This window comes from Ascaphus truei, chromosome 8 (assembly GCF_040206685.1).
Source record: "Ascaphus truei isolate aAscTru1 chromosome 8, aAscTru1.hap1, whole genome shotgun sequence".
Taxonomy (NCBI): Eukaryota; Metazoa; Chordata; class Amphibia; order Anura; family Ascaphidae; genus Ascaphus; species Ascaphus truei.
In genome coordinates this window covers 52211724-52227654 of record NC_134490.1, presented here as the reverse complement: position 1 = coordinate 52227654, position 15931 = coordinate 52211724, and the positions used below count along the sequence as shown (strand labels likewise).

General features: G+C 43.7%; 1 protein-coding gene across 2 annotated transcripts in view; it reads left to right on the top strand.

Moving 5' to 3' along the window:
• Nucleotides 1-15931, top strand: part of GFRA1 (GDNF family receptor alpha 1) — a 122528-nt gene that overhangs the window by 95961 nt on the left and 10636 nt on the right. For both annotated transcript variants that reach the window (XM_075611991.1, XM_075611990.1), the window contains exons 5-7: nucleotides 4906-5015; nucleotides 5805-5939; nucleotides 8951-9141. In XM_075611991.1, coding sequence (XP_075468106.1) covers nucleotides 4906-5015; nucleotides 5805-5939; nucleotides 8951-9141 — 436 coding nt within the window. The remainder of the gene's footprint in view (nucleotides 1-4905; nucleotides 5016-5804; nucleotides 5940-8950; nucleotides 9142-15931) is intronic.

The window sequence follows — 15931 nt, the reverse complement described above, 5'->3', positions numbered from 1 at the left end:
TTACTGGCTCCAGTATTCAACCAAATCGGAGAGACAGGCAGCGGAGGGGCTCTGCTGTGCTCACACAGGCAGGAAAATGTACAACAGACAGACCTAGGGATGCGAGGTGTCAAGTATGGAACCGGATTGTCCTGTGTTTGGACACTGCACAGTAAAAAAATTAGAGGCAATACTGGACATGTTTGTGTATACCGGTATTACCTCTCTGGATATGTACAGTATGTGTATACCGGTATTACCTCTCTGGATATGTACAGTATGTGTATACCGGTATTACCTCTCTGGATATGTACAGTATGTGTATACCGGTATTACCTCTCTGGATATGTACAGTATGTGTATACCGGTATTACCTCTCTGGATATGTACAGTATGTGTATACCGGTATTACCTCTCTGGATATGTACAGTATGTGTATACCGGTATTACCTCTCTGGATATGTACAGTATGTGTATACCGGTATTACCTCTCTGGATATGTACAGTATGTGTATACCGGTATTACCTCTCTGGATATGTACAGTATGTGTATACCGGTATTACCTCTCTGGATATGTACAGTATGTGTATACCGGTATTACCTCTCTGGATATGTACAGTATGTGTATACCGGTATTACCTCTCTGGATATGTACAGTATGTGTATACCGGTATTACCTCTTTGGACATGTATGTGTATACCGGTGTTACCTCTCTGGACATGTATGTGTATATTCAGTATTCGACAAATCACCCAAAAATCTACTCGCCCAACCAAAAAATCTACTCGCCACCTAGTCCCGCCCCCAACCCCGCCCCTAGTCCCACCCCCAACTCCGCCCCTAGTCCCGCCCCCAACCCCGCTTTAAAATAAAATATATAAATAATATACATTTAATAAATTCCTGGTCAGAGCATTCGTTTTTGACATAAATGTATTTATTCTATTACATTATACTACAATTAGTCCTTGTTACATGTGTGTGTGTAAATGTCGGATCTAGAATTAAAAGCCAGGTGTGAATGACTAGTTTCCTGAACCCCTTAACCAATGTCTGGACGCCCCCGCTTCACAATATCTAAAGCAGCAATCCCGCCTGGGATCTTACCTGATCTGCAGTCCCTCAATGTCCAGGTACCCTCAATCCCGCAATGTTATACATTGGAGGGGATGTGTTCCCTACCTGTCTTCTGGATTAGGGGGGTTCCGATGTCTCCCGTGTGAAGCTTGAGTCAGATCTGGAAGAAAGCAGTATAGGTTATTTCGGTGTAGTATAGGGCAGTTAAGATATAGAGGTTAAATAAGAGATCCAGAGTGTGAGAGAGTGTGGGTGACAGAGAGAGAGAGTGGGGGTGAGAGAGAGAGAGAGAGAGAGAGTGGGGGTGAGAGAGAGAGAGAGAGTGTGGGGGAGAGAGAGTGTGGGGGTGAGAGAGAGCGAGTGTGGGGGTGAGAGAGAGAGTGTGGGGGTGAGAGAGAGAGAGAGAGTGTGGGGGAGAGAGAGAGAGAGAGAGAGAGTGGGGGAGAGAGAGAGAGGGAGAGTGTGGGGGGGAGAGAGAGGGAGAGTGTGGGGGGGAGAGAGAGAGAGGGAGAGTGTGGGGGAGAGAGAGAGAGGGAGAGTGTGGGGGAGAGAGAGAGAGGGAGAGTGTGGGGGAGAGAGAGAGAGGGAGACTGTGGGGGAGAGAGAGAGGGAGAGTGTGGGGGTGAGAGAGAGAGTGTGGGGGTGAGAGAGAGAGTGTGGGGGAGAGAGAGAGAGGGAGAGTGTGGGGGGGAGAAAGAGAGAGGGAGAGTGTGGGGGAGAGAGAGAGAGAGAGAGAGAGGGCGAGGGCGAGAGAGAGAGGGCGAGAGGCAGAGGGCGGGGTGATTGGGTGACACTTCTGGTATCCCACACACACACACACACACACACAGAGACACACACACACAGAGAGAGACACTCACACACACAGAGAGACACACTCACACACACAGAGAGACACACACACAGAGAGACACACTCACACACACAGAGAGACACACTCACACACACAGAGAGACACACTCACACACACAGAGAGACACACTCACACACACAGAGAGACACACACACACAGAGAGACACACTCACACACACAGAGAGACACACTCACACACACAGAGAGACACACTCACACACACAGAGAGACACACTCACACACACAGAGAGACACACACAGAGACACACACACAGAGACACACTCACACACACACACACACACACAGAGAGACACACTCACACACACACAGACACTCACACAGACACACACTCACACACACAGAGACACACTCACACACACAGACACACACAGACACACACAGAGAGACACACTCACACACACTCTCTCTCACACACACACACACACACACACACACACACACAGACACACACACAGACACTCACACACACAGAGAGACACACTCACACTCTCTCTCACACACACACACACAGACATACACACACACACAGACACACAGACAGACACACACACACAGAGACACACACACACACACACACACACACACACACACACACACACAGACACGGTATTCATTGAAAAGAGGGCCCACCTATGCAGCAGTTCATCCAGCCAGGCGGGAGGTGCTGTTGGTCGGGCAGCCGGTGCGGTAGTTCGGGCGGGAGGTGCGTGACGCCGGGAAGCCGGGTGTGAGGTCGGGCGGGAGGTGCGTGACGCCGGGTGTGAGGTCGGGCGGGAGATGCGGGCGGTGCTGGGGGTCATGCGGGCGGTACTGGGGGTCATGCGGGCGGTGCTGGGGGTCATGCGGGCGGTGCTGGGGGTCATGCGGGCGGTGCTGGGGGTCATGCGGGCGGTGCTGGGGGTCATGCGGGCGGTGCTGGGGGTCATGCGGGCGGTGCTGGGGGTCATGCGGGCGGTGCTGGGGGTCATGCGGGCGGTGCTGGGGGTCATGCGGGAGGTGCTGGGGGTCATGCGGGCGGTGCTGGGGGTCATGCGGGCGGTGCTGGGGGTCATGCGGGCGGTGCTGGGGGTCATGCGGGCGGTGCTGGGGGTCATGCGGGCGGTGATGGGGGTCATGCGGGCGGTGCTGGGGGTCATGCGGGTGGTGCTGGGGGTCATGCGGGCGGTGCTGGGGGTCATGCGGGCGGTGCTGGGGGTCATGCGGGCGGTGCTGGGGGTCATGCGGGCGGTGCTGGGGGTCGGGCGGGAGATGTGGGCGGGAGATGGACCGTGCGGTAAGCCGGGCGGGAGATGGGGCATGCGGGGGCGGCCGATGGTACGTGCTGGCGCCAGGCGCCAATGGTGGCTCGGCTCGTGCGCCTCAGCTCCTTGACGCTGCGTGACGTCATGACGTCACGAGCGTCATGTTGGCATGGCAGCGCGGCGTCTGACGCCACACGGCCATTGCAGTACCTGCAAGAAGGAGCGAAATAAAATGGGCTCACATAGTGCGAGCAGGGAAAATTACATGGGGAATTCCTAGAGCCGCAGAACTACTCGCCCGCGGCCTAAATGCACTCGTCACGGGCGTGTAGTTATAATGAATTGTCGAACACTGTGTATATTAGTATTACCTCTCTGGATATGTACAGTATGTGTATACCGGTATTACCTCTCTGGACATGTATGTGTATACCGGTATTACCTCTCTGGACATGTATGTGTATACCGGTATTACCTCTCTGGACATGTATGTGTATATTAGTATTACCTCTCTGGACATAGTGACCTGACCGGCTTTAGGCGTGGGTTTTCCATGAGCAGGGAGAGAGCAGGGCTGTTGCTTGGGGGCTGGGCAACTTCCTCCATCCTGATTGGCTGCTGCTGGTAATGCAGCCAATCAGGAGGAGGTGTCAGGAGCCTGAGGGTGGGGATAAGGAGAGGAGGAAACAGAATGGAGTAGAGAGGTGTGTATGTCTCTCTCTCAAGCGTATGTTTGTTTCTCGAGCGTGTGACTAGAGTGTGTGTGTGTGTGTGTGTGTGTGTGTGTGTGTTTCAAGTGCATAGCACCTTTCACCATGGTGTCCAGCATTTTTGGAGAAGCCACATGGCAACCCTTGGTAGACCTGGTTTTAATAGATACAGGGCATGAAAAATAGGTACATAGGTACAATACCTGCTTCCAATAGGTACAGATGTAGGTTATGACAACTGTCACTATGTTCAACCGCACCATTGGGTGTATTCTGCGGGTAACTAGAATAATGGCAAGGCATGAGAGACAAAGTATTACATATATCTGTATTTACACACCTAGCAGCCAAACGATGGAATGTGAAGTTTAGGTGAATTCTACTTCCCTTACCTGTTTACTTATATCCTATGAACTAACCTAATTGTAATTCAGACAGTGAGGCGGCATGGATACATTTAATTAACTTATAACTAAGGTGGACCAAACAAGACTGTCAGACATCACCTATTCAGGTTTCCATTTCCAAATTCAAATAAAAAGAACATTTTCAAAACTATGTAAGAAAAAGAATTTGCTTCGGGCAGGAATAATCTCCTAGTTCTGCCCTATGCTTCTTATCACAGTTCACTGCATAAGACTGTACTGTTAACCGTTTGAGTGCTGTAGTGGGTACAGGCCCTCCGGCACTCATGGTCACCGATGACGCATCAGAAGGGGAGGAGTCACCGCTCCTTCCTTCCATGTTGATTTGCGCAGAGCACGATCTTCCCTAGAAAAACGGTCAGGAAGATTAAGATGTAGCTACTACATCGTGGCAGCCCTAGAATACACGGTCCCATGACGTAGGAGCTACGTCTAAAAGGTACCCTAAGGGTTAAATAACCTTGTGTTACAGTGGGTAGACGATATTGGCAAACAAGGTGACCCTTTCAGTACTGACCAAAAAGGAAAACCCATAGGCAGAGTGTAGGCTCGATCCCTGAATCATTGCTCTTTCTTTATATTGTCCCATATTTTAGATCTCGCCTCGCAGACTTCTTCACAGACTGCCAGCCTGAGCCACGCTCTGTCACCGGCTGCCTGAAGGAGAACTACGCCGAATGTCTGCTCGCTTACTCAGGGCTTATTGGTAAGAAAACACTTGTTTCTTAACCTGATTTGCAGTCCTTGTACAGAGAAAATGATGGCTGTATTGGTCTAAGTCAGGGGTGGCCAACTTCAGTCCTCAGGGGACACCAACAGGTCAGGTTTTAAGGATATCCCTGCTTCTGCGCAGATAGCTCAATAGGTGGTTTAGTCATTGACTGAGCCACATATTGAGCCACCTGTGCTGAAGCAGGTACTGTATATCCTTAAAACCTGACCTGTTGGTGGCCCTTGAGGACTGGAGTTGACCGCTCCTAGTCTAAGTAAAGCATCCCCATACAGTGCTCACAAGGATGGATGATTACATGATATTTTAGTAAGGTCCCAAGCAAACAAATGCTCACCATTTCATATACTGTTTCTTCCTATTAGCACATTGCATACAGTATATACACTTCATACTACCACCCCAAAAAGCCAAGTCCTTCATTCTCACTTTGAGCCTTTTGGCTTTTTTTGGGTGGGCTCCAGTGGCCTTCTGCAGAGCTGTCCATTTAGCGGTGTATCTAAAAGTGGACAAGTAAGTTATACTGTTGCCTTCTTCTCTCATGTTCTAGGCTTTAAAACTGATGCAAAGAAACAATTCAGGTTTCTTCAAAGAAAATTGTTTTGATAAATCTAATGCTGTATTCCTACCCAGTTTTTCTGCTGGAAGATTGCGATAATTAATAACTTAATAAACAACCCCATAGATTGGTCAGGCCGTTGAGCAGCATTCAGTACTACAGTGTACAGGTCCTGTAGTATAATATATATCTCTGTCCGTCTGCAGGCACCGGTATGACTCCTAACTACATCGAGTCCAGCAGTCTAAGTGTATCCCCTTGGTGTGATTGCAGCAACAGTGGAAATTATATTGATGAATGCCTCAAATTTTTGACTTTCTTCAAGGATAATATCTGTCTTAGTAAGTATTCCCATTCATTTATTGCTATAATGTATATGCATTGCAACACAGTTGTATTGTGAATTTAAGTATCTGGTACAATTTTATGTATTCAGATAATCTACTGTACATTCACACACATTGCAGAAGAGTGAAAAGTAGCTATGAGAAAGATACTAGTAGTCATTACAGTAAATGAAGCTCCTAACACAACTTTACTCAACAGTACAGTTTTATTTCAGATTTGTTGGCACAAATTGCAAAACTCCCTAATGAGGTGGAGAATGAATTCAATGAGCTTCTCTCTGTGCCTGGTTGTCCAATACCGAGATTAGGTTTTAACTAAAAATACATTACTTTTGCAAAATGAGGGCTGTGCACTGAAGTTAGAATAATGCTATGCAATTTTCTGGAGCAATTGACAAAAAAAATCAGTTTGCCTTTTAATGTGTCTGATTTATTTAACCAGTGATTTTGGTCACCTGCCCCTGCAAAGCACAGCAGTGACAAGCTTACATGAAAGGTAGAGAGATGTATATTATACATGAAGCATGTAATAAATCAGATGGGGTTAAGCACCCAAGAGTTCAGCCTTTAGTAGGCAAACTAGAAGTCAATGAGCCATTCTGTAAAGGGTGTATATGACAGTATGAGTAATCAAGTCATGGATAGCGCAATAGGGAATATCTGAAGTAGACCTACTGTAGAAAAGAACAACATGGGAAGTAATTATAAAAAAGGAAGAAAAACAGTCAAAAAGATTCACAAAGTATGTCTTATGTTGGGTGATCACCTTATGCGTGTGTATTGTGGAACTTTATTGCAATACTCATATTTCTTGCTACATGGGAGTACACAATGCATTAACTCAGGGGTGCGCAGACTTTGTGCGCTGCGCCCCCCCCTTACCTAAAATCAAATGATGCGTGAGGTCACGTGACCCGCGGCATCATTTGAAGTGCGTTGCCATGGCGACATGTCATGTCACATCACCCTGTGGCGTCGCCGAAGACAAGGTAGAAGACACTGCAGAGGCCTCACCCGATCCCCCGGCACTTCATTTATATGCCGTGGGGAATCTTGCACCCCCCCACTTTGCGCACCCCTGCATTAACCCATAAAGTTCAAAAGCAACAGTGTACAACTATATCAATATACTCTATAGTTCAGGGAGCATCCAGTTCACAGATATAACGAGAGAGAAAGACATTTGACAGTGGAGGAGTCGGTGAAGATGTCAAGGTCATTGTAGTCTTCCCATGGCCATAGACACATCTAAGGCCTCGGCCATGTTAGTTGCTTGCTGGCGGAAGCGCGCTCCCGCTCAGCACTGAGCCCCTACAGCCGCAATTAGAGACAGGCCGGTCTCGCTTGCCGGCGAGACAGGTCGGTCACGTGAGCGGTTCGCCCAATGAGGGCGAACCAGCTCCGTGACGTCACTGGCCCGCCCCCGGCCAGTGATGCCCCCGGCCCGTGATGTGCCCGCCCCCGGCCCGCCCCCTGCAGGCCTGCTGACGGCGCGTGCGGTAAGCAACCGCAAGGCCAGGGAAAGCACCCGCTTTCCCTGAGCCTCAGCGAGCAAGCAGGGAGCATGGACTCAGCCTAAGAGTCAGCAGGGGTTAACCTAAAATCCACCTCCCCCGTGAAATGCTTCTAATTCCGAGTACCACATTAACATAGAGCACATTCCGTTTTGATTTCCTGCACCATAAGTCTGAAATCCTTAAATCCGCAGCAAATCCCCTGAAGACCTGATTAAAAACTGTTTTCTATTCATTTACCAAAGGAGGAGGAAAATGAAATAGAACACAGGTAATTTACTCCAATCCCTTTTCAATTGCTGTAATCTTTTAAACTTTTGCAATGTAAACTTTTATCATGTGCTTCATCGCCCTAATTATGCAATAGGCTGAAAGCTGCAATGGAAAGTCATTTCCTGTTTTGATGCCATATTTCTGCCTGCACAGAACAAAAATCGACCAATTTCCTTGTAAGGCAGATTCTGAACCCAGAGTTCATGGCTAGTATTAGGGATTTCAGTGTGAGCGGCCGTGTTCAGGGTGCAGTTCTGTTGCTTTCATTGTTAGCCAATGATTGAAAGAAATTATTCAGCATATGGACCATAAACATCACACAGACCACTTACAAAGTGGCAGTGACATGAGAAAGATAAGTTACATGTGAAGAGCGCAATATTCCCAAATGTTATCATCTTTAGTGAGGAAATATTATTTGACATCTTGCTGAGGACTCGAAACATTTAATGCTTGTTAAAGCAGCGGTCCAAGCTTTTCTCCCTTTAATATGTGCATCAATACAATCCACACAATGATAAGTAATTAGCTAAGTGGCAGATCGATCTGCAAAGATTTGTATCGGGGGTTCATTAAATGGCTGTCAGTGCAGAAGCAGAGGACCAAAGATGCAAAGTTCTGTGGGGAAGATCATTTGACCAGGCAATCACTAGATACAATTGGTGCACTGCTAGAGAGAGGGAAGGGCTCAAAAAGGGGTGTGCCAGAGCCTGTTTCTGAAGAGGAAAAGGATGTGACTTTGTAAATGGTTGCTATTGAAACAAAAAAATGCTTGTTACCTTATAATACGTTAAAATTGTCTTTCAGAGTTGGGGTTTTTTATTTTAAAAATGCTACAGGTATTTGCTCAAAGTACAGAACTGATTTATAAAAAAAAAACACGTAGAATATTGCTTGATCGGCAGCTTTAATACGTATCACATTTCAGATCAAATTTAGTATACAGTATCTACGAATAAGTCACTTCTACTTGTTTTTACAACGTTTGTAGTTTTTCAGTGGGTTAAAACAAGAGGGTGGGATACAAAATCAGCATAAAAATGCAGCACTAAGGAAAGTGTACGTGGGAGGTTTTTCAGCCCGACTTGCAACAAAATCCTGACTTTGCGCCAACATTTTCCCTTTGATGCCTCAAGCCTTAGGCTTTTTTTTTTTTTACAGTAGGTTGCTATCTATGATTTTTTTTTGCCTTAACACTGCTATAATTGTCCCATGTAGAACATTCAATTCAGGCATTTGGAAATGGCACTGATGTGAGGCAACAGCTGGAACCATCAACGCAAACCACAACATCAACAACTCCAGTCGTCTCCAAAACCAAAACCAAGGACCCAGGATTCACGGGCTCACTGCACATTACTAATGAAATACCCACACACAATGGACAGCCAGAATGTGCACATTTACAGGTAGGAGCAGTGTGACCTACTGTGGCTTAATATGTATCCCCAATGGAGACCAGCTCAAAACGGACAAGGGCATCTTTCCATATATAGTATTTGAAATAAATAGAGTAAAGAAAATGTCCAATTTTTTCTTTAGTTTACATTTCAGATCCAATTTCATGCAGAGTTTTTATTCTAGGCTAGGGTTAGTGACCGCAAATCTCACTTATTTGTTATGCATTATCATTTTTTATAGTGGGTCTGTTTATGCTATACTGTACTTACCTGAGAACAGAGATTAGAGCCTCCAAAATCTTCACCATATACAGTTGGTATCCCACCCCATTGGGAGCCAAGCAGAATGTTCAATAGAAGGGGTGAAATAATGATAACACATTGGTTAATAGGTCAGATGTTTACAGAATAGATGCAGATCTTGTGCTTATTGTTTTCAGGATGTCAGACTTACGGATCAGTGATGAAATATATAAATCCTCCCTTTAACAACACTGTGACCTGTTGTGTAAATCAGGTGTACTCAGCACCTCCACACACCCCCCCCCTCACCCCCCAACAGGTCAGGTATGCAGGATATCCCATCTTCAGCACAGGTGGCTCTGAGCCACCTGTGCTGGAGCAGGGTACTGATTGAGCCACCTGTGCTGAAGCAGGGTACTGATTGAGCCACCTGTGCTGAAGCAGGAATATCCTGAACACCTGACCTGTTGGAGGGGCTTGAGGACAGGAGTTGAGCCCCCCTTGTGTAAATCATGCTCAGTTTTTGACATACCAAAATTAACATCTCAGCATTTCAACCTCCAAAGGCTGATAAAATCATAACACTTTCCACATAATAATAATAATTAAAGAAGGAAAAGGTGCAAGCACTTTGTAGGGCACTTAGGGGATAAATGTGCCTTAATAATGTTTAATCGTTTGCTTCATGACTCCCTTGTGTGAGATCCAGATACCTTCAAGGTTGAGAAGAGTAGAACTACACCTACTTGCTGGGACAGTTGCATCTCTGGGGTGGCCTTGTTTCAAGTTATCGAACCTCACATTAACGCATTTATTAGTAGGAGGTCACTTTGCAAAACACTATTCATAGCTGTTAAAGCAGCAGTCCAAGCTGCCGTTTGCCCCTCTGCCCCCCTTTTAATATGTGTATCAATACAATCCACACAATGATGTGATTAGCTATATTGACGATTGATCCGTTTTCCTGTGACCGATTGGCAAAGATTCGACTCGGGGGTTCACTAAATGTCTGTCAGTGCAGCAGAAGAGGACCAAAGATGCAAAGTTCTGTGGGGAAGATCATGTGACCATGCAGTCACTAGATACAATTGGTACACTGCTAGAGAGAGGGCATGGCTAAAAAAGGGGTTTGCCAGAGCCTGTTTCCAAAGTGGAAGGGGATGTAACTATGTAAATGGTTGCTATGGAAACAAAAAATGCTTGTTACATTATAATACATTAAAAATTTCATTCAGAGTTGTTTTTTTAAGAAATGCTACAAGTATTTTCTCATAGTAAAGAACTGATTTCTTAAAATATACACATGTAGGATATTGCTTGGTCTGCAGCTTTTAAGGCAGTGTCAGAAAAGTGGGGTGTAGTATTTTTCAAATTATACAGTAAATGTAGATATGACAATGACATTCACAACACATTGCATACCTAAAATTCTGGAAGTCCCATTTTGTACCCCTCTATAACTTTTTTTTTAATGTCTAGTCATACCTAAAATAAAAACTGAAAAAAACAAATATATTGTGCTCTAGAATGAAAAAATGTGTAAGTGATTTTGACATAATGTAATAGCATTCACAAAAGTGTCACATGAAAAGAACTGCGAGAGTGAGAAGACACAAAGAACTTTCCTTGTGAATGGAGTGTTTGCAGCTTTTCATATGGATGACTCAACATCACAGATCTAAAGAAATTGAAAAAGAGAAGAAAATCGCAAAACCCTCATTGTGTAGTATTTAAAATGTGTTTTAGTGGTAAAAAAAAGGGGGGGGGATAATAAATGCACACAAAAAGGACATTCAAATAAGCATAGTTTGTATAAAAACCATTTGGAAGTAATCTCCAAGGCAGACTCTCGCATCGGCACTTGAGTAGGATGGACGTCTGTGGAAGGCAGGTAGCGGTATGGTCACTGAAGCAGTGTAGACGCAGGTTTCTGTGTAGGTAGCTCCCGATACAGGTCCTAGGAGCGCACACCACCTCGCTCTGCTCAAACGAAAGGCTGCAGGTGGAATCACACTCGGAATCTGAACGTGTCCAGCTCTGGAACGCTCACAGATGCCGTCAGATCCAGCACTCGTCCAAAGCGGACAGACGGGCAGATCCGGGCAAAGTCTTATTATAAAAGGTCAATAACTAGCCGTAGCAACCCAGTTAGATTTGGGTGCAATAGGAGGCAAAACTAAATCCAACGCATTTCGTAGCATAGCACTACTTCATCCTGGTCCATCCTGGTCAGGTGCTGATGCGAGAGTCTGCCTTGAAGATTATTTCCAAATGTTTTTTTTATACCAACTATATTTATTTGAACGTCCTTTTTGTACATGCATTTATTATTCCCTTTTTTTTTTACCACTAAAACAAAAAAAAAGTCATCTCTTTATTTGTATTTTCACAAACATATCAATTTTAAAAGATAGCAGATATATTGTCACCTATAGTTAGCTCTTAACATAGATTAATAATACTGTGTTGTACATTTAGAGCTAGCAAATTATAGTAGAGGGATACATTTTAATAACAGGAAACATACTGTATAACATGGACTAAGGGACACACATATAAACCAGGGGAGGGGATAGGAGTAAAAAAAAGGGGTGGGTGATGTCACCACGTATTATAAACATCTCATCTTCAATCCAACATATCAATATACTAAAACAAATTGGAAATACTACACCATGAGGGTTTTGCACTTTTCTTCGCTTTTTCTAAAATAGACACTACAACGTATTTTTCAGTTCCAATGAGCTTTTTCCATTAAACTTGAAGAGTTCCTACTGTATGCAGCCAGTCTGACGTAGAAATCTTGAATTTCTTGCATTCTGCTCTGCATAGCAGCTTCCTAATGTCTGAGGGCAGAAGAAACAAGCAAAAGGCTTAAAGATAAACTGAATTGCAAATGTGGAGAAAGAGTATAAATGGCGGAGACAAGGACTGAGCCTCATACTTATTTATGACCAAAGCATATAGGTGCCCTAAAGATACTGTATACATATACTACAGTACATGTGTATTCAGGGAAACTGTGACAGGGTAAATAAAAGCCACCAGTTATATGCCTGGAAAACCTATGTCTAGTCTCCAGTGCAGCACTGACTAGGTTAACTTCAGCTGGGAACCTCAGGACAATTAGTTGGATCCCAGCTGCCTAATCAAGGTGTGTTAAAACCCAGGCTGTAGACACATGGAGCCTGGCTGTTGAGGAGAGAGGAGTAAGCTGCTAAAGATTACTGAAACAAGGTCTGAGTAGCAAAGTAGTTGAATTGTGAACTGTCTGTCCCCTGCATAGAAAAGGGTAGCTACCTTATATATAAACTGTCTGCTAAAGAGAAACTGTTTTGTTTGGTTTGCTGAAGAAAAAGCCATTTTCGTTTGTTGCTGAAGAAAAGGCCATTTTCGTTTGTTGCTGATGAAAAGCTATTTTTGTTTTGTGTGCTGTATATCTTTTAAGGCTAAATAAATAAGCCTTGTCAAGAAACCCACGTGTGTAGTTGCATGTACCCTGCTACAGAAACAATCAGGGCTTCTGTCTTTTCTCATAAATTGATTAGTTTCACACACAATAATATTCTTTATTGATATCATGTCTTCATTAAAATCAGATTTGCCCATCTGCAAATAGGTTGATCATTATACATAAAATAGACTTGATATACTATAGCAACTGGAATAAGATCTTTTCATGAGAGAAGAGAAACTCTTGTAGCCACTATTACAGTAACAATGGCTCTGTTCCTCATCAGCTTCCAACACTAACATAGATATAATGCTCACAGGGTTGAACAAAGGCAAGGTAAACTCAGCCTTCCACCATTCTGTGGTAGGAGTATATGGATGAAATAAGTCCCAACTAATAATTATGCATACGCTTATAAGATGCAAAGTGAGTTAAATAATTATCCATTTAAAATACAAAGAGTAATTAGTGTGGTATTTCAGAGCTCAAACTTCCTGTAGTTAGCTCAAATAATTGGTTTTACATTTGATCATGTTCTGTATGACAGCATTACGTTTTGCTATTTTGTGTCTACATACAGTACAGTAGTTTAAATTAGAATTGTATTGTATGTCTTTAATTATATAGCGCCAAAAGTGTACTCAGCGCTTCACAAAGAATACAGTACAGGGAATTATAATTATACAAGTGCTGCAAAATCAGACAATAGGAAAGGAAATCCCTGCCCCGAAGAGCTTACAATCTAAGAGGTTTATTGGGAAACTTACAGAGACAGCAGGTGAGGGAGTAAGTGCTGTAGATAGTAGTGCTTGGTCACAATGGGTGGTAGGAGTGTGGAATATTAGCCATGAGGGCAGGCTATTGGGATGCTTGATTTGTGGGGTAAAATTTAAGGAAGGTCAGTGTTAAATGAAAAGGTTAACACCATTTACAGGGGAAGAGGTGGCAGGGAGGCATGAGTGAGATCAGGTGTGTACGTCTGGCTTCAGGCTTAGGGAAGATCCCCAGCAGCAGGAAGGAGTAGATAGAGGGTGTGAATAGAGGATTTGTGTGGGTGTTTTTTATTGAGGGGTAAATAAGTTGTTGGGAGAGAGGTGTATAAATAATGGTGCAGTGGGGAGTGGAGATGTTGTATAGAACAGAAATGCTCACAAAGGAGTGAGGAAACAGTAAACAGAAAAAGAAATAGGGAGGGCATAGTGAGATGCAGGAGGAGAGAGTTCCAAGGTACTGGAGGATAAAAGTGTACACATAAATCACAGATGTTAAAAGTTAATGTCTCACAGTGGCAACGTTGTAATGACACAAACATCCATTTAGAGGGCTAAGTAAGGGGAATTTAATAATTAAAGCGATTAAAAAAAAATGCATCAGTCCCTTAAAGAAGGGACTATCATTTGAGTATTTTATTCCCTAATGTTACGATTTGAGAAATACTGAAGACGGTTGATTGCTATTTCTAGTACAAGTTTAATAACAACAAGACACACCAACTGTTATTTAACTATAGACCATTTCATATAATCCAATGTTCCTGGCCCATTGAGAGCTTGGGGAACTAGCAAAGGAACAAGCTAAAAAGTAGCATTGTAATAAATGGAATATGAATTTGCTATCCTCACCCATCACATTGTAAATCCGGTCTTTAAATCAATCAAATATGTTTTCTTTTTGGATCACTCTGCCAGAGGGATATTGCAAACATTTCTGGAGTTGAACGACTGATTCTGCAAAATTTGAGCAGATGGAACTAAATGTGCACACTCTGCATCTTCATATCTAAAGGCAACTGCTTGATGGCCAAAACTATAACCCCCCTCCCCCCCCCCAACTGCATATCCATCAGTGTCATTTAGTTGTGTACAGAAAAGAGGGACAGCGGGTTAAATGTAATGTCCATGTACCAACCCCCAAGGGTTGCCATATAGAACACACGAGATGCCAGCCTGACCATTGTGTCAAAGCAAATTGGTTATTCATATCAGCAACAGCAACAAGACAAGCTAATGGGCTTTTGACATATATCTCTTATGACTTGTACTAAGTCATGTGAAAAATAGAGACATTAATTGGGAACTAAGCCACAAAGAAACTTTTCACAGCAGTAACATTGACCTGTTTTTGGCATTATTTTTATAACAAGCTGAAGTATTAAGCGCCAAGATGGGGTTTCGGAGGAACAATGTTATAGCAAATAAAGCATGTTTGTATCCTCACATTCTGTATGAAGGCCAGGGTCACATCTCATATTAGCTTTTACCAGTTTGCTATTCTTATTGGTCATGTTTTATTGCACATTAATTGTAATAAATTGGTCCTATTTATCAAAGTTTATAAAATGTGCCTATTTTGTCTTTTTATACAATATATTTTTGTTTTATGTATGACAGAGACAAACCAGAATGAAGTAAAAAGAGTATTAGTAATAATAATAATAATAATAAAGTGGTTAATATTTATTAATGCAACATTTCGGTTCAACACAGTAGACCTTTCTCAAGATTTGTCTTTTTATATCATACTTGTGTTCTACTGTATGTCTGACATAAACAAACAAACCAGCTGCTATTGTATTACTGTATCTTCTATTTAACATTGCGATACCTTAAGGAACAAAGTAATTCAAATAGCAAGGGCATATTTAAAGAGTTAAATCTGAATGACTAGTACCTTTTACATAAATCTGATTATTATAAGTATTTCATGTAGCTTGGTAAACGGAAACTTCCTTCTGCTTTGTATGTTTGTGAAACGGGTAAACAGCAAGTTAACCCACCAGGCGCTCAGAAAGCATGGCTGCAGCTGTGAACTGGTGCTTGAATAACAGTTAATGTTGGTAACGAGCGCCACAGTCCCCCAGTGTAATCTTCACAAATGTAAATCTCTGCAACTGGCTAACCATAAGCACAATAAAGTTAGAGAAAACATAGAAGTAGATAACTTACAGCTGGGGGATGTAGAGAAGTGGCTGGTCTATCCTCCGGTATGGAAATGCTGCATGTCCCTCTGCTAGCAATGTGTCTTGACGACTTGATCCTCTCAGCCCGCCAGCACTTTCTTCTGCCGCCAACCCTACATCCGCTCGATCGCGGTGGGTGGTCA